Source organism: Engystomops pustulosus, chromosome 5 (assembly GCF_040894005.1).
Source record: "Engystomops pustulosus chromosome 5, aEngPut4.maternal, whole genome shotgun sequence".
In the NCBI taxonomy this organism is placed as follows: domain Eukaryota; kingdom Metazoa; phylum Chordata; class Amphibia; order Anura; family Leptodactylidae; genus Engystomops; species Engystomops pustulosus.
Window position 1 is genome coordinate 185,078,164 of NC_092415.1, and position 19,481 is coordinate 185,097,644.

At 40.8% G+C, this 19,481-nt stretch overlaps 1 protein-coding gene across 1 annotated transcript; it reads left to right on the top strand.

Annotated features, from left to right (window-relative positions):
- The first annotated feature begins 16,585 nt into the window (after positions 1-16,585).
- On the top strand, positions 16,586-19,275 carry FZD8 (frizzled class receptor 8). The gene has a single exon (XM_072154010.1). It carries the CDS (start codon positions 16,796-16,798, stop codon positions 18,554-18,556), a length of 1,761 nt encoding a protein of 586 aa, XP_072010111.1. The 5' UTR covers positions 16,586-16,795; the 3' UTR covers positions 18,557-19,275.
- The last annotated feature ends 206 nt before the right edge of the window (positions 19,276-19,481 follow it).

The following is a 19,481-nucleotide window of genomic DNA, read 5'->3' on the forward strand; positions in this document are numbered from 1 at the left end:
TGGGTTGGTGTGTGGTGTTCCCGCCCTGTGCATGTGCACTAGATATAGTAGGGTTATTACACATCTCGCCGGGCAGCACGGTGGCTTAGTGCTTAGCATTACAGCCTTGCAGCACTGTCGAATTGGGTTAAAGTCCCAGGGTCAACATCTGCAAAGAGTTTGTATGTTTTTTCCATGTTTGTGTGGGTTTCCTCAAGGTCCTCCAGTTTCTTCTCACACTCCAAAACATACTGGTAGATTGATTAGATTGTGAGCCCTATTGACGACATGGACCGATTTGGCAAGCTCTGTGCAGTGCTGTGTGCACTATATAAATAAAGGTATTATTATTTATTATTATTACGTCACTCTATATATGATATAATCATAGAGAAAGGAACGGAACAGCACATTAATAAATATGTATATAGAGGTCAAATGCATCCAAAACATATTCAAGAAATACACAAGGAAAAGGTGATGCAGATAAATGGCCCAAGACAATAAGTATTAAGTTAAACAATTTTATTCATAAATTCCAAGAGACACATACAAAATAAAATCACTAAAAGAGTGCCACAATGAGGCACACAGTCCCCCAAAGGGGAGGGTGGGGAACCAAGTCCCTATGCCAGGGACCACCCACACCCCAACCTCAACAGCCCTCTGATCGCCCCCGAAAGAGATATAAATAAGTGGACCAATCCTGCAGAGATGATAATAACACGTATAAGAGTAGAATACCTCAAATGAACAGTGAAAAAAATATAAAGTAATCCAGGAGCAGTCCACGAATGAGATAGCACAGATCAGACGGGGGGAGGGAAGGAGGGCTGCAGTGTGGGGGAAGATCCCACGCGTTCCGTCATGCTGTTGTGACTTCCTCAGGGGTGAGTTGGGGTGCTCGGTTCATGTCCCAGGGTCAACATCTGCAAAGAGTTTGTAAGTTCTCTCTGTGTTTGCGTAGGTTTCCTCCGGCTCCTCCGGTTTCCTCCCACACTTCAAAACATACTGATAGGTTGATTAGATTGTGAGCCCCATTGAGGACAAATTTGGCAAACTCTGTGTTGCGCTGCATAATCTGTCTGCACTATATAAATAAAGGAATTATTATTATTAATTAAAACGGAAATCCTGAGTGTAACGGAAAGCCCTGCCTCCTAAGCTCCATTGATTTCAATAGAGGGTGGTAACTTTACCAACACAACCCATGGTAGGTGCCCTGTTTTAGAAAGAAAGCAGCCAAATTTTCGACCCCCTTTGAACTCACGACCAACATCTATTCAAGTATCCAATAAATAATAAGCTTACTGCAATATCCTATGAGCTTGAGTGTCAGTATCCACCTTTCCCAACATATAAGGAAAAAAAAAAATAAGTCTTGTCAATCACAGGGATTTTCATTGTGCTTTTCTCATACCATCTCATCCATTGAGTAGTGATGCTATATGCAGCACACTACACATTTTTGCACCTGGAGACTCTTAAAACCGCTCTGTGTTCACATTTCCAGAATATGGGAAAAACAAAATCCTCAGCCTTAGAATGTTACTTATGCCTTATCAAATTTCCCCTTACATAAGGCCATTTGTCCAGGCTGGATACAATGTGAGGATCAGGGCAGAGGTGTGCAAAGGTTGGAATTCCCCCGGAGGGAGCTTCCCGTGCTTCCTGTTCTCCTACATTATGCATTTCCCATGTCAACTAATTTAAAAAAAAGCAAATTTCCAACCTGTTACCCATCGTCCTACTATGTTTACTCTGCATGAATTATACAATGCCAGTCCACCTAAAAGGGGGCTTGAACTATTGAGAGGTTAGTGTAAGCCAAATAGATAGTTCAGCTGGGTTTTTATCCAGAATTTAATGTTTGATCTAGTGAAGAACAAGGAAGGTTTACTTAGAGTGTCAGGAAACACAGCAGATTTATCACAGTTGGGCTTATTTATTAAGTGTCGCAGATCGGACTGTTTACGGTTTTCGGATTTGCGTAGCTTTGACAGGTATTTAACAGGGGTTTGCGCTGGGATTTTGGCGCAGCTGCGCTGCTTCCATGCGACAGAAATCAGGGGCGTGAGCAAAGGATTTAACTTTCAAATTGTGTCGCAAAACAATGCACCAGGAAGAAGAAGGTGAACTCTGTCGGACCTGAGAGGGGGAGCGACACATGCAGGATATCGGGCGCACGATTTTAGTGAATCGCATTATCGTTGGACAATGCACTTTCATGAACTCTGCGGGACATGGTAAGAAAATGTGCCCCAATGAGTGATGGATGATAAATCTGGTGCATCTTTAGTTATGTTTACCATTACACCACCTATTAATTGGCGCATCTTAATGGGAAGCTGTTACCAGCTTTAACATCACTAAACTGGCGGCCCCTACAGGTAGGGTAAGAAATATCCTTTCTAAAATTAACACTTTTATGTTAACTCTTGTCCATTTACCTGAAATAACTTGAAATTAAATATATATGCAAATGAGCTGATAAGAGAAATATACAATCCTGTCCTGAATTTTTTATTAGAAGGAAATAAAAGCTATGTTTTATTTTTGGAAAATGCCTCCATAACACAGTGAATTGAGCTGATAAGAGTCATCTTTCACTTGAGATGAGTCACTTTTTCAGACTGGAGGTGTGAAGTCATTTCAGACACCTCTATCTTGGCCTCTATTATAGTTAGAACCCTACTTCTGGTATCAAGTGAAATATAAGAATCTCATCTTTAAAAATACAAGCCGGAGATACAGGCAGTCAAAGACCTAGGTGGGAATTGGATCTTTATCTGCAGCTCACATTCCCAATGATCACTTTTATTGTAACTTACATTTTGTAACTTAATTTTTTTATTGACAGAGCAAGAACAAGTTACACAGTAATGTGATTCATATAAAATGTTTAGCACAGTAGTATCTTGCCATGCAGGCAAGCTTCAGAGAAGCTTAGTTGAAATAGGTACATTCACTTTGCTTATGTTCCGGTATCTATAGACATTATTTGTACTTGTTGTCATATTGACTTTCCATGATTACAAATGACATAGAACATTATAAAACATTAAAAAAGAGAAAAACAAGAGAACAACTAAATGTGTACAACATATCTTAGCCTACACCGTAGCCCAATGGTCACTTTAACTGCTTAGACCTATCTTAGACCCATCTTAGGCAAAAAGTGACTCATCTCAGCTCATTTGCGTATGAATTTGAATGGCATTTTTTATATAGACAACTTTATTGAGAATTAACATAAAAGAGTAGATTTGATAATGGATATTTCCTACCCTTCTGTGGATGTTGCTAGTTTAGTGGTTTGGAAACTGGTGATAGGTTCCCTTTTACCAGAATTTGAGTCCAGAACAGTTGGGGTATATTCACATGTAACAGTTGTGTCCAGACAGCAGTTTCATGTTGTAGCCAGAAACAACTGAGCAGGGTGCACCCTTCCAGCACCCAAAAGGATCAAAAATGTTACATTTTATTTTTTTTAGGGTTTCTGCATAGGTTTAGATACAACCCCTGATCCTATAGAAGACAATAGAACTGACCCACACAAAGTTGTTCTACTATTGCTATTAATTTGGTTTTCCATAAATCCAATGATCTTTTTATGACTTTTCTGATGTATGAATGATTCGTATTCATCCACAATCACATACTTAGGAAGGAAATGCTTGGCGGGTGCTAACAAAGAGAGAGCACAGTCTATGCACGGTCAGTCTGCAACACAGTTTTTGGCTCGATGACCTAGTTAAACATTTTCTAGACACTTATACTAAATGGAATTTATTTTATCAACTTCAAGTAACCTGCAGAGAGATGCAGCAAGTAGTGGGGACTCCGGTGAGAGCCAGAAGCGAGCAGGTTAGCCGTTCTCCTCTCCCCGCCAGCTGCAGGAAGGAGGCAGAAATAGACATAATTCACGGTTTACAGAGTTGGCGAGGATTTTCCACTTCTGTTTGCAGCGCGAAGAGAAAGGACATGACTTCATCTGACACTTAGTGACTCTTTAGGAAAGTGACGCATGTGACAAGGCATCCTGTCAGATATAGGGAAAAAAAAGTCCCAATCCCCCTTCGAAGTGATTATTCAGAGGAAAAATATTCGGGGCCAAACATTGCAAATTATTATTATTACCAACAGGAGGGAAGCGACGGAGAAAATCTTCTGCTGCCTTCTCCTTCCGAAAAAGTAAAAATGCAGATGTGAGTAAATCATCCATTGTAAGCAGGTGACATTTTATAGCTGGCTTCTTAATTCTGGTTGTCAGGAGGCGGCGGCAGGTTATATTTTCAGGATTTCATAAATCATACACGCTGATGACTGAACGCTCCTGACCCAGACTATAATTAACTTTCCTGTTGGAACACAAACCTCTAGACCTAGCGGGTCTAGGGGAAGACTGCAAGTCTATGTATAAGGCAGCTGCTTGCAGGACAATTCCTCAGCATACAGGACTGTACTAAGTTTTAGGCAGGTGTGGATAGGGTGAACCCAAACAATATGCTGCCTGAGGCAAGCTATAAAATGGGGCCCCCTCTACCCCATCCAGGAGCAATGTATCAGGTTATATTTTTACTAAGTGGGTTTCCCATGCAGTGTCTGACATCCAAGCTGACATCAGATAAGAAAATACACAATTCTTAAGTGGCAGGTCCTGCACCCCTGATGCTGCCCCCCATCGTTCCACAGCTGCCGAAGCAAGAGGCTCAATTGGCCATAAGGCTGGTGCAACCCTGGTTGTGGATAAAAGTAAGAATGCTTTCAAAAAACAGAAGTGTTAAAATAAGTTTTAAAAATGTATTCTGCAGCAGAAGAAGGGTTCCAAACATCCACCCCATGTCATTTACAACTTCAACCTATAGGGCAACAAGCAGTCACAGTCTCAAGCTGACACACTGAGGTCTATGGAGCGTTTTCTAGACTTACACTGTGCCAACAGGAGTCGTAGATAATCTATGACATCAGATAAGATGTGACATCATCTATTGTCAGTGGTGATGTAATGATGGGTCAGTGTTATCTATATAGAGGTCATTGTACAGGGAGGGGGAGGAGATAAGATGTGACATCATCTATTGTCAGTAGTGATGTAATGATAGGTCAGTGTTATCTATATAGAGGCCATTGTACAGTGAGGAGGAGGATATAAGCTGTGACATCATCTATTGTCAGTAGTGATGTAGTGATGGGTCAGTGTTATCTATATAGAGGTCATTGTACAGGGAGGGGGAGGAGATAAGCTGTGACATCATCTATTGTCAGTAGTGATGTAATGATGGGTCAGTGTTATCTATATAGAGGTCATTGTACAGGGAGGAGGAGATAAGCTGTGACATCATCTATTGTCAGTAGTGATGTAATGATGGGTCAGTGTCATCTATATAGAGGTCATTGTACAGTGAGGAGGAGGAGATAAGCTGTGACATCATCTATTGTCAGTAGTGATGTAATGATGGGTCAGTGTCATCTATATAGAGGTCATTGTACAGTGAGGAGGAGGAGATAAGCTGTGAGATCATCTATTGTCAGTAGTGATGTAATGATGGGTCAGTGTTATCTATATAGAGGTCATTGTACAGGGAGGGGGGAGAAGATAAGCTGTGACATCATCTATTGTCAGTAGTGATGTAATGATGGGTAAGTGTCATCTATATAGAGGTCATTGTACAGGGAGGAGGAGGAGATAAGCTGTGACATCATCTATTGTCAGTAGTGATGTAATGATGGGTCAGTGTTATCTATATAGAGGTCATTGTACAGGGAGGAGGAGGAGATAAGCTGTGACATCATCTATTGTCAGTAGTGATGTAATGATGGGTCAGTGTCAACTATATAGAGGTCATTGTACAGGAGGGGGAGGATATAAGCTGTGACATCATCTATTGTCAGCAGTGATGTAATGATGGGTCAGTGTTATCTATATAGAGGTCATTGTACAGTGAGGAGGAGGAGATAAGCTGTGACATCATCTATTGTCAGTAGTGATGTAATGATGGGTCAGTGTCAACTATATAGAGGTCATTGTACAGGAGGGGGAGGAGATAAGCTGTGACATCATCTATTGTCAGTAGTGATGTAATGATGGGTCAGTGTCATCTATATAGAGGTCATTGTACGGGGAGGAGGAGGAGATAAGCTGTGACATCATCTATTGTCAGTAGTGATGTAATGATGGGTCATTGTTATCTATATAGAGGTCATTGTACAGGGAGGGGGGGGAGATAAGCTGTGACATCATCTATTGTCAGTGGTGATGTAATGATGGGTCAGTGTTATCTATATAGAGGTCATTGTACAGGGAGGGGGAGGAGATAAGCTGTGACATCATCTATTATCAGTGGTGATGTAATGATGGGTCAGTGTTATCTATATAGAGGTCATTGTACAGTGAGGAGGAGGAGATAAGCTGTGACATCATCTATTGTCAGTAGTGATGTAATGATGGGTCATTGTTATCTATATAGAGGTCATTGTACAGGGAGGGGGGGGAGATAAGCTGTGACATCCTCTATTGTCAGTGGTGATGTAATGATGGGTCAGTGTTATCTATATAGAGGTCATTGTACAGGGAGGGGGAGGAGATAAGCTGTGACATCATCTATTATCAGTGGTGATGTAATGATGGGTCAGTGTTATCTATATAGAGGTCATTGTACAGGGAGGGGGAGGGGATAAGCTGTGACATTATCTATTGTCAGTAGTGATGTAATGATGGGTCAGTGTTATCTATATAGAGGTCATTGTACAGGGGGGAGGAGATAAGCTGTGACATCATCTATTGTCAGCAGTGATGTAATGATGGGTCAGTGTTATCTATATAGAGGTCATTGTACAGGGAGGAGGAGATAAGCTGTGACATCATCTATTGTCAGTAGTGATGGGTCAGTGTTATCTATATAGAGGTCATTGTACAGGGAGGGGGAGGAGATAAGTTGTGACATCATCTATTGTCAGTAGTGATGTAATAAGGGGTCAGTGTTATCTATATAGAGGTCATTGTACAGGGAGGGGGAGGGGATGAGCTGTGACATCATCTATTGTCAGTAGTGATGTAATGATGGGTCAGTGTTATCTATATAGAGGTCATTGAACAGGGAGGGATAGGAGATAAGCTGTGACATCATCTATTGTCAGTAGTGATGTAATAAGGGGTCAGTGTTATCTATATAGAGGTCATTGTACAGGGAGGGGGAGGAGATAAGCTGTGACATCATCTATTGTCAGTAGTGATGTAATTATTGGTCAGTATTATCTATATAGAGGTCATTGTAGAGGGAGGGGGGAGGAGATAAGCTGTGACATCATCTATTGTCAGTAGTGATGTAATGATGGGTCAGTGTTATCTATATAGAGGTCATTGTACAGGGAGGGGGAGGAGATAAGCTGTGACATCATCTATTGTCAGTAGTGATGTAATGATGGGTCAGTGTTATCTATATAGAGGTCATTGTACAGGGAGGGGAGGAGATAAGCTGTGACATCATCTATTGTCAGTAGTGATGTAATGATGGGTCAGTGTTATCTATATAGATTTCAGTAGCACTGAAATCTCAACTACCAGTAGGAGGAAGACAAATCAAATTGAAGAAGAAGAGCGGGAGAGTAGAGCAGAAGAGTGGAGTCTAACAGTAGATCTTCCCCTTGGGTACAATACTTAACACCCCCACAGATCATTTGTTGAATAAAACTGAAAAGCAAACAGCGCCGCTCCCTGTGTAGAGGTCATACCTTGTTATTGCAGACAAGCTCCTTTTAATTTTAATGGGAGCTAAGCTGCAGTGGCTTGGTTGAGCCACTACACAGAGACGGCACTGTCTTCTTCCTATTTCAAAACCTATTTATCCCCTGCCCGGGGGAACTGTTCTTTAGGGGTTCTGGTATTTGACCCCACCTTAGGATAGGTCATCAATAGCAATGAGTAGATCGGAACTTTGCGGGTCACCTGGACCCTTGAAGTTCATTAGATATTGGGGACCGATTGCAGGTTCGACTAAAAGTCCCCCAGGTTTAAAGCCTGAAATCGGTGCTGGCGGGTGTTAACTCTTTAAATGCCGCTGCCAAAGCCACCAGTGACATTTCAATGGCTAAATCCCGCAGACCAGCAGTAGCATGACATCAGGAGCGATGATCCTCCCAAAAATGGCGGCATATCAGTGCCAGCGAGCACGTTGTCAGGGTAATTTAAAATGCCAATGGTAAATTCGCCCCTGGCATTTAAATAGTTAAGACTTGCGATCGGTGCTGACAGCTACTCTCATTACTAGTCATCAATACTTTAACCCTGAAGATGTATCAAATGTATCCAATTTATCCAAATTACAACAACACAGACTTTGGCAAAGCATCATTTCGATACAACTCCCATCATCCCAATTATTAACAGGAGTTGTAGTCGCTGCACAACCCCATTCATATCTTATCTAAAAAGCCATAAGCAGGGAACTGAACCGTGAGTCTCCAGTAACTAGGAAATGAAGGACTATCCTCTCTTTCCAATTAAAATAAACTTGTCACAAAAGAGGAAATAAGTAAAGTGCAACCTTTGTCCTGCTCCCAGAATGCACGGCGGAGGTTTTCTCTTAACCTCATGTGTTTATTGTGACAAGTAAATGCCCCCCTCCTACCCCACCTCTCAGATCTGATGCTACATGTTAGCACAAAGGAAGAACGCAGCATCTTACACTGATGCAAATGAGGGTAATTATATTTCACTTATAAAAATGATTAGTTGTAGCACATAATTAGCGCCGCTAATGACTGTTGTTCTTCCAGTCTTGTCCCTGTAACTAGAAGGGGTCGTAAGCAAACTAATACAAAGCAGACAATGCCTGGCGAATACAATGGGGCACCAGCTTCTTCCCACTACCATCTGACCCTCCTCACAGTTTAAGGAATGGGGTGGGGGATTTGGTTTTCCAATAGTTTGCTGACTGGATAAATCTCTAAGTTTTACAAAAAAAAAAAAAGTAATGGGGGGGAGGAAAGTGCTGCCACCCTGCATGACTCGAAAATACTTGTTCCTGAGATTACAGTAATTACATCCTCAGCATGGGTTCCATACAAGCGCAAAATGAAACATCAGCACATCAATTAAAAAGTAAACAGTCCATTCTTACGGTAAGACAGACCCCCGGGATGTCCTAACAAGCGTGAATGGAAGTGCCAGGCTCCCTGTTTATCTGCCTGGGCTGGAAACATTTAAGGTAGTGTAAGCAATTAACAGAACACATTATCAAGGATTTGTCTTGTGTTTAATCAAGGAAGCCAAAGAATGATTGCTGCCATGTAGGGGGGCTTCCAAGCACGACACCCCCTCCCCTCCACACCCCACCGAATATTACAAATCAATAGGCAAGGACAAATCAGAAACCCCAAATAATTAGATTATGACTATAATATCCCTTATCGTAAGTCAAAGTAATGTGGATACATTTAACACATAATTATAAACTGCCTAAAAGCTTTGTTCCACACAAAATCAACACGTTGATATTAACTCTTGAAAAATTAAATCGGAGCCGTGATTGGTTGCTGTAGTCAAAATTTTGTTTTGCTAAAAAATAACAGAAAATAAAATAGTAAATGTACATTGTTACATTTGTTTGTAACATTAGAATGCTAAAACTCTAGTCAAAAGGAGAATACAAACCAAATTGGCTTATGATACAGTTATGATAGGTTATACTATAATACAACCTGATTCCAGAGTGTAAAGGGGAGACCTAACTGGGGGCTATGGTGGCAGACATATGTGATAGAGAGAGCTCAATAGGCCTGAGATAGATGATAGATAGATGATAGATAGATGATAGATAGATAGATAGATAGATAGATAGATAGATAGATAGATAGATAGAAGATAGATAATAGATAGATAGATTGATTGATAGGTAGATATATTGATGATAGATGGATACATAGATAGATACATAGATAGATAATAGATAACTAGATATGAGATAGATAGATAGATAGATAGATAGATAGATGTGAGATAGATAATAGATAGATAGATAGACATGAGATAGATATACATGAGATAGATAGATAGATAGATAGATAGATAGATAGATAGATAGATAGATACGAGATAGATAGATAGATAGATAGATAGATAGATAGATAGATATATGAGGAAGGCAGCAGCACTCCAGTGGGTAGATTAAATCAGGGTGATCTTTATTTCAGATGCGACGTTTCGGTGTATCCACCTTTTTCAAGCATACAGTATAGTGACCAGCATTTCTATATATGGACCAACCTGCTTCCTGATTGGTCAGACAATTGTTTGTGCAATGAATCAATACAAATATAATTTTCCTTATACAGTAATGTGATACATCATAGATCAATATATACAAGTAAAGTGCAAGTGCTACAGTGAAAAAATTAAAGTGCAGTGTATTTTAAAAACAGTAGTAGTTCGCTAGATAGATAGATAGATAGATAGATAGATAGATAGATAGATAGATAGATAGATAGATAGATAGATAGATAGGAGAAAAAGAAGAGGAAGCGGCTTCCATAGAGTCCAGTGACATTTATTCACCCATTGTATAAGAAAACGTTTCAGCTGCTCATTGCAGCCTTTCACAAGCTTGAGAATGTGCCTGTATACAATGGGTGAATAAATGTCACAGGACCTATAGATGCTGCTTCCTCTTCATTTTATGGACTTTTGCATGAATTGAACCTTTGAGTCAGACTAATGGGAACTTTGCATCATTCTCTGGTGGATGTATATTGGAAATTGCACGAATCTTCTTTGTGAATTTATAGAGATAGATAGATAGATAGATAGATAGATAGATAGATAGATAGATAGATAGATAGATAGATATGAGATAGATAGATAGATAGATAGATAGATATGAGATAGATATGATAGATAGATAGATAGATAGATAGATAGATAGATAGATAGATAGATAGAAAAATAGAAAGATAGATATGAGGTGGATGGATGGATAGATTGATATATAGATCTGAGAGAGATAGAAAACCTTCTGTGGTCTTTATTCCATAAGTTTAGGTTTGATATATGGAATAAAGATCATAGAAGTCTATGTTTAGCTACTTGTAGTTGGAGCACTGGTAGCCAGGACTGACCTGTCATCCCCAGCCACCATCACGCAGAGCTTCTTTTATATAGGTAGATAAAAAATCATAGATGGGTGGATGGATGTAATAGATGGATAGATAATCTCATGGATAGCTAGGAAAATATATAGACAAGTCAAAAGATTACAACAAGTTGTCTCTACTATACATATCTAAAATATATGGTGTATATAGACAGAGATATAAACATATATAGGACCATAAATATTTTACCCATATTCCATCATCCACCATATACATAATGGGGCTTCTAGTTATATAAAGATACACCTTACACTCTCCAGATTATAAAATACATGAAATTTTCAGGGCTATTATAAAATTTGGTGATATGTCCAAAGGAGCTCATAGTGGTTACGGTCATCTCAGTACATGACGCATATATGTCCATCTGTCAGATTACACCATGGAGAAGACATGTGGGGGGATAAACCCTGTGCACTCCTGACTAGTGTGGATCATCCGTTCCCTACAGATCCACATCCGCAGTCGATACTTTTGTGATTGATTTGCTTGCGATGTATTGACAACATGCACAACAAATAAAATCCAGCCTTGTATAGAGAAGATTAATTTACCCTGACCTCTAAGCTTATCCGTCAATGGTTGATTGATTAGTTTAATGATTAATAGGGTGATTAGACCAAAAATGTCACTAGCTCTTATCATGCAGGTTTTCTGCCCCAGGCAAGGTCTTCAGGTAGCAATCAAAAAATAACATAGTAATCCAGCCCCTAGGCTCATTTACATAAGACTCGCGCTCCCTCTGTATAGACAGGGCAGGACTAGACCCTGGAACATATCAGCAGTAGGAACACATTGTATGTATTATAGTATATACATTTTGTTATAATCATAAATGAAAAACTTTGCAACCAACAAAAAGACAAAAACTTAAAAGATTATTTCTGCAAACCCCTTTCAGATATAAGAGACAAGTACAAAATCCTTTATATGTGAATGTAACCTTAAGAGGTCATGGGGCACCTGATATGGGCATCATGCATGGATGCACAGAGCTGACATTTCCACAACTAGCCAGACCTGATGAAGGGTACATGATGACCCCAAATTCTTGCTTTTGTATTATATCAAGTTGCTTTTAATACAAATAAAACTTTATAACCCTAGACAAGGTGCAGAGGACTACCCTATTAACACTGCAAAAGTAATTTGGGGGACAAGTGGAAGTTTGACATATAGGAAAGAGTTTTAAAAGTCACACAAGAGAAAATGTATATAACTAGAGCCTAGTGGAGCCAATCAGATTGCGAAATTTTTGAAAAATAAGAGCTGGAATCTGATTGGATGCTTTCCCGAGCACTAGCTCTCATTAGTCAGGACTTGGTTAAGTCCTTAGTTGTAACTGTTGGGATAAATGAATTTTTAAGGCATAAACATTTTCATGTGAAACATAACATTTATGGATGAAGTGCATAGAAGAATGTGTATGTACTCTCAATATGGATAGAGCGAAGTTAACCTTCTTTCACATCCCTACTCCTGGAAACCACCGGATCTATCAGGAGTCTACAGCCTTCTGATAAATCCAGCAAGAATTTGGGCAGCGGGCAGTTCTACACCTAGTCCAGCCTGACATAGAATTGCCCCTTAGAATGAGCCAGTTCCTGGTGCAGGCTATGGGTAGTGCATAGAAGTGGAGTAGGAACACCCTGCGCTGGCCCACTACGCCACCGGCTGTGCTCCCCTTCATGCCCACTTGGTGTGGAAGTGGCATAATTTGAGAAATAAGCACAATTTCTGGCCATACGTCAGGATCTGCACCTATTTCAGCAGGGCTTGTGCACCAGAATTTTGGTGCACAAGCCCTGATAAATTCCCCCTATTTATATTTGGCAACCAGCACTCCCAGTGCTCCACCCATGAGCTCCGCCACTGCCTCTGGTAGCGTCTGAACCCTTTTGACAACAAAAAGATAAGGCATGTTGTAACCCAACTGCCTGATCCTCTTCTTCCCAACACCTGCCCATGGAAGAATCCTGACTCCCACATATTCAGCAGGTTCGGTTCATGTGTATGATCAACAAGTCCAACTTTTTGTTCATCATATAAGGTGTATATACACGTATATCATATTGCTTAATAATTGTATAATTTTATGTACTAGCCGTACGGTGGTCAACTGTTCTGTCATGCTCCTCCCCCCATCCATCCACCATGTGTCTTGCAGCATAGACTTGGCTGGGGTGAAATTTTTTTTTATAAACTCACCATATTGTACACTTCCTGTAACAGTGTTATTTTCATAGGCCCCCGGTTTTGAAACACTTGTGGTGTATTGTAAAAAACTCAAGGATTCGGTTACAATTCCAGCTGTTTTCTGTAACCACATAAATCTCCTCTCTGTCCGCTTCTTATAGTTACTGCCTGCAAATATATATTTCCCAGAAGCAAATGTTCCAATTCTAGACTTTTCTATGTTATGTGTCCCCGTCTAGTGATACAACTTTCTGTACATGTGGCATTGAGGACTGATGGGGGATTAGCATATAGTGTATTGGAAGCAATACAGTCCATGTACCAATAACGAGGCCCAATACGCTCTGTACACAACACCTTGTTTGCACCTCATTTGCATATGATTAGATCACCTTTCTTAATTACTTCACCAGCACTCATCTTGAGACACTATATGATTAACTGAGATCCATTCTGCAGGTTCCCGTTTACACATGATTATAGTAGCTTCACACCGAGTAAATAGATGCGAAATCTCAAACACAACAGACAATGGAGACAAATCCAATGCTGGGGCCTACAATGGGGTCAACTTTTTACAGTACAGTTCAGTCTGCTTTTAGTACCAGACTAAGACCCCATACACACAACTCTATTATGGATCCACAGAACCTCACAGTTGTTCTGAGGAAACAAAGACGATTCAACAATGTCGAGAAATCCCAAAAAAAAAATTTATTATAATAAACACAGGTTAAAAATCCATCCTATAAACTGTTAACGCGTTTTGGACTTAGTTCTAGGTTGTTCTGATCCATAATTCGGCACCCATTGACAGAACTTAACCTTAGAACATTGCTTAAAAGGTACAAATGTTCCGGTGGAATTTTCCCTGCCTAAATGGAACCAGTCCAGAAGATATGGGACACTAAATCCCTCACAATTCCTTATAGATTTGTGGTTTAGGGTTCCAAAATACACTAAATTATTTCTCCCTTATACTTACATTGTTCTGGAGCTCTAAGTACCTGCTCAGTCATTTAGTGAAGCAGGTGTAGTGCAGCCCAACTTAACTGCGCATGTGCTCACATGTACAATGGAGCAGGGGTGGACTATGTCGGCTTCATTGAAGCATAGTGCAGGCATTGGGAGCACCACACATGAGTTCTTTTTTTTGTGGTGCTCTTTAATAGTGGCCATGGACGACAACGTTACAGGGCGATTTGGGACACTAAACCATCAATTCATAAGGATGTGTAGTTGGTTAAGTGTCCCAAAACTCCCAGATAGGTTCCCTTTTAAGAGACTCTGTCCCTTTCTTTTACCTTATCATGGCTAGATGTCTAAAATAATAAAATGATAACATTTTTTCTCTATATAGCACCACCATATGTTGCAGCGCTGTACAGATCATGGAGGACATATACATAGAAAACAAGACAAAATAATCACCGGGTCCGATGGAACAATAGTAGTGAGGGCACTGCTCACAAGAGCTTAAAATAGTGACAATCCAATATAGAAGTCTTTTCTCATGACTTTCCATTCTAGAAATAACTTACCTTTACTAAAATAACAGTTTTTTTTATTTTAGTCCGAAACGTTGCGATGCTTGTTGTTGTTTTCTCGTTTTGTCATCCTTCTCCATGCTGTCTCGTGTGAGCGTGTTTCCCCCATTGGTATGTTCTGCAACTTCTTAACATACCACTCAGTATATCAATTTCCTGAACTCCTAGACTATCTGTCTACAGACACCAAATCTGAATGGTCATAAATAAACACACATTGAGCTATACATATTTCAGTGGAGAAGAAGCAGAACACTTCTTGAAATGTCAGGACTATCTGGTATGGTAAGTGAGATGAATACCCCATTATACAGAAATCAGATCTGGATAATAGGACAATGGAACTAGATCCAATGAGGATAATATTTGTAACTTTTTTAGATTTTACAGGATACCCCAATTTTCATCCCACACTGCAAGAATACACAGATAGGACAATGGTGTTCCTAGGGAAGTGACAACCAGCCAGCATCCATACATATCATATAGTCAGATTACACAAATTTTTGGGTCAAGATAATATCCCAAGAATAGTGTAACATGGGTCAAAAAAGTTATCTTTATTGTGGAACTTTCTGTTGGTTTATTTTTTGTTTTGAGAGTTTTTATCTTGTATCATTTACCTTAATGTGTGTTTAGATAGATATTAGATAGATAGACACACATATGGATGGATGGATGGATGGATAGATATTAGATAGTTATATTGATACATAGACAGATAGACATTAGTGAGAAAAAGATAATAGATGGATAGATAGATAGATAGATAGATAGACAGACAGACAGATAGATAGAATATATAATAGATAGATAATTATAAGTTGGATATATATTAGATAACAGATAGATGATTGATTGATAGAAAGATATTAGATAGTTAGATCAATAGACAGATAGATATGAGAGAGAGGGGTAGATAATAGATAGATAGATAGATAGATAGATAGAAAGAAGCGATGGATATCAGATAAATATTAGATAGATAGATTATATATATAATACATAGATAGATATGAGATAGTTAATAGATAGATATAAGTTCTGTAGATATTAGATAATAGACAATAGATATACTGTATATATAATATATAAATAAATATGCGATGGACAGATATTAGATAATAGATAGATAGACTGTATATATAATATATAAATAGATAAGAAATGGATAGCTATTAGATAGATAAATCCATATATAGAATATTGAATATATAGATAGATATAAGATAGTTAATAAATAGATGTAAGATGGATAGATATTAGATAGATAGATAGATAGATAGATAGATAGATAGATAGATAGATAGATAGATAGACTGTATATATAATATACAAATAGATAAGAGCTGGATAGCTATTAGATAGATTAGATTGATGATAGATTGAAACCTAAAACAATCAAGAAGCAATTAGCATTAATAAACATCCTTAGATTAGATTACACAGACACCTAGCAGCACCCTGTGAGATTCTGGAGAAATAAATGTGTATGTGTGAGTGCCCCTGGTCTGCCAGTGATGGTTTTAGTGTGTGTAAATCCATCAGGTTAATGATGTGAGCCTCCTTGCATTGTAGGACCCATCCCACCTTTTCACTGTAGCTGCAGGCTGGAGCCCCCCTCCCTGTGGAGGGAAGGCAGAGGGTGGGGGCAGGAGGCTCCTGGTATAAATATTCAGGAGAGGAGTTACTCAGCACTAGTAAAGCTTGGAGAGGACTGAGTGCCGCAGCTACTCCCAGGACTCATTATACTGGAGCTGTCATTGTGGATTTACAATCTTCCTGAAGTTCTTCTCTAACTTTCCATTAGCTGCTGAGTGAAGCTGGCAGAGCCCATGCCCCTGGTGGTCGGTGGTTGGCACAGGGGTGAGCAGAGGAGATGACCTTTCAGTAATCCTGGGACAGAGACTGATCAGAGCACCATGGAGAGGACCTACCTGCTGCTACTGCTGTTACTGCTGCTGCTGGGCGCCGGCTCCTGGTTCCCCCGGGTGCACGGAGCTGCTGCGAAGGAACTGACGTGCCAGGAGATCACCGTGCCCCTGTGCAAGGGCATCGGCTACAACTACACCTACATGCCCAACCAGTTCAACCACGACACGCAGGACGAGGCTGGCCTGGAGGTGCACCAGTTCTGGCCACTGGTGGAGATCCACTGCTCCCCGGACCTGAAGTTCTTCCTGTGCAGCATGTACACCCCCATCTGCCTGGAGGACTACAAGAAGCCGCTGCCGCCCTGCAGGAGCGTGTGTGAACGGGCACGGGCGGGCTGTGCACCCCTCATGCGGCAATACGGCTTTGCCTGGCCCGACCGGATGCGATGCGATCGGCTGCCGGTGCAGGGGAACTCGGACATGCTGTGTATGGACGATAACAGGACCGATCTGACCACCGTGGCCCCCAGTCTTCCAGAGCGCTCACCAAAAGCGCCAACACATGGGCACAACAAGGGCAAAGCACGTGTGGACCCCTCCAGGACTAAGCCAAGACCCCCTGCTGGCTGTGAGCCTGGGTGCCAGTGCAGAGCACCCATGGTACTAGTCTCCAATGAAAGGCACCCACTATACAACCGTGTGAGGACTGGACAGATCCCTAACTGTGCCATGCCATGCCACAACCCCTTCTTCACCCCAGAGGAGAGGACCTTCACCAACTTCTGGATAGGACTTTGGTCAGTACTTTGTTTTGCTTCTACTTTTGCCACAGTTTCTACTTTCCTAATAGACATGGAGCGATTTAAGTACCCTGAGCGCCCCATCATCTTCCTCTCCGCCTGCTACCTGTTGGTATCTGCTGGGTACCTGGTGAGACTGATCGCTGGGCATGAGAAGGTGGCATGCAGCCGGGAGCATGACCTGGAGCACATCCACTATGAGACTACAGGACCTGCACTTTGTACCCTGGTCTTCCTGCTCATCTACTTCTTTGGCATGGCCAGCTCCATCTGGTGGGTCATCCTGTCCCTCACCTGGTTTTTAGCAGCTGGCATGAAATGGGGCAATGAAGCCATTGCCGGCTACTCACAATATTTCCACCTGGCGGCCTGGTTGGTACCTAGCATCAAGTCTATAGCAGTGCTAGCTCTCAGTTCTGTAGATGGTGACCCAGTGGCTGGCATCTGTTATGTAGGAAACCAGAATTTGGACAATTTGAGGGGCTTTGTGTTGGCACCCTTAGTCATCTACCTCTTCATTGGCAGCATGTTCCTGCTGGCTGGATTTGTGTCCCTGTTCAGGATCCGCAGTGTCATCAAACAAGGTGGCACCAAGACTGACAAACTGGAGAAGCTTATGATCCGCATAGGTATATTCAGCGTGCTCTACACTGTGCCAGCTACCATTGTGGTGGCATGCTTTTTTTATGAACAACACAACCGCCAAGCTTGGGAAGCGGCACACAACTGCAACTCGTGCCTACCTGAACTGGCACAGCCACGAAGGCCGGACTATGCCGTCTTTATGCTCAAGTACTTTATGTGCCTAGTGGTGGGCATCACATCTGGGGTATGGATTTGGTCTGGGAAAACTGTGGAGTCCTGGAGAGCTTTTTGTACCCGCTGCTGCTGGGGCAGCAAAGCAACTGGTGGGTCCATGTATAGTGATGTCAGCACTGGCTTAACATGGAGGTCTGGCACTGCCAGCTCAGTGTCTTACCCAAAACAGATGCCCTTATCTCAGGTCTAAGACTAACAGGAAAAGGGGTGGGGGTAGGGACCAGAGACACTTGACTGTCTGAGATCTGCCAATCTAACTCACCCACCCCCTTCTTTTATTTTAGTTTCTTGCTATTAGCATGATAATGAACTCTTAATGGTATCCATTAGTAGGGACTTGAATGACTGGTCAGAACAATGTACCTGGAATTGAAGCCTCCCTGATTCCTCTCCATTTATATGCAAGGAGCATTGCTGAAACCATCATTTAACTGGCCAGGGGCAGAGGCTTGTCTCTGGGCTCCAAGTAATGAGGCAATAACTTATTTGTGTTTGGAGAAACCTTAACATTTTAGTTTTGTTTTTTGTTTTTTTTGTATGTCCTTAAACATTTCATTCTTGGCACTGTTAGGGGTGACCCTATCAATGTCCGGCTGCCTACAACACCCTTATCAATCCAATGTGCCTTATGGCACTCCCCAGTCACATGGGGGATGGAAACTGTTAATTAAGCCAAGAAAATGCCTTTAAATCCATGTCTTAAGTCCCAAGTCAAATACGGGTTTCTTCCCTTACAGGATGTATTTATCTAAATATTTGTTGCAAATTGTAATATGTGTAAGATATGTATATAATACAAAGTTATAACGTCTCTGTAAATATTTGTATAAAGTTTAGAGGCTTCTTCATAAGAAACAAAATAATTGATTATTCTATTTTGTCAATAAAATAATTTTTTTTTATAAATTATACTTACAGTTTCCTTTGCTTTTTATTATGCATAAGTTTACTTTATTGAGGTCGGTGGGGGGGAAATTTAGGGCTAACTGGGGGATAATTTTCTTCCTGGTTAGAGATAATGGTCTTCCTATAACACAGGGAAAATCTGATTTAATATATGTTATTATAAAGTAGAATCTCTTGAAGTAGAAAAAGTTGTAAAAATTGATGGTTGA

Coding starts and splice junctions, on each gene's coding strand:
- FZD8 (XM_072154010.1), top strand. CDS start 16,796: ATGGAGAGGACCTACCTGCTGCTACTGCTGTTACTGCTGCTGCTGGGC.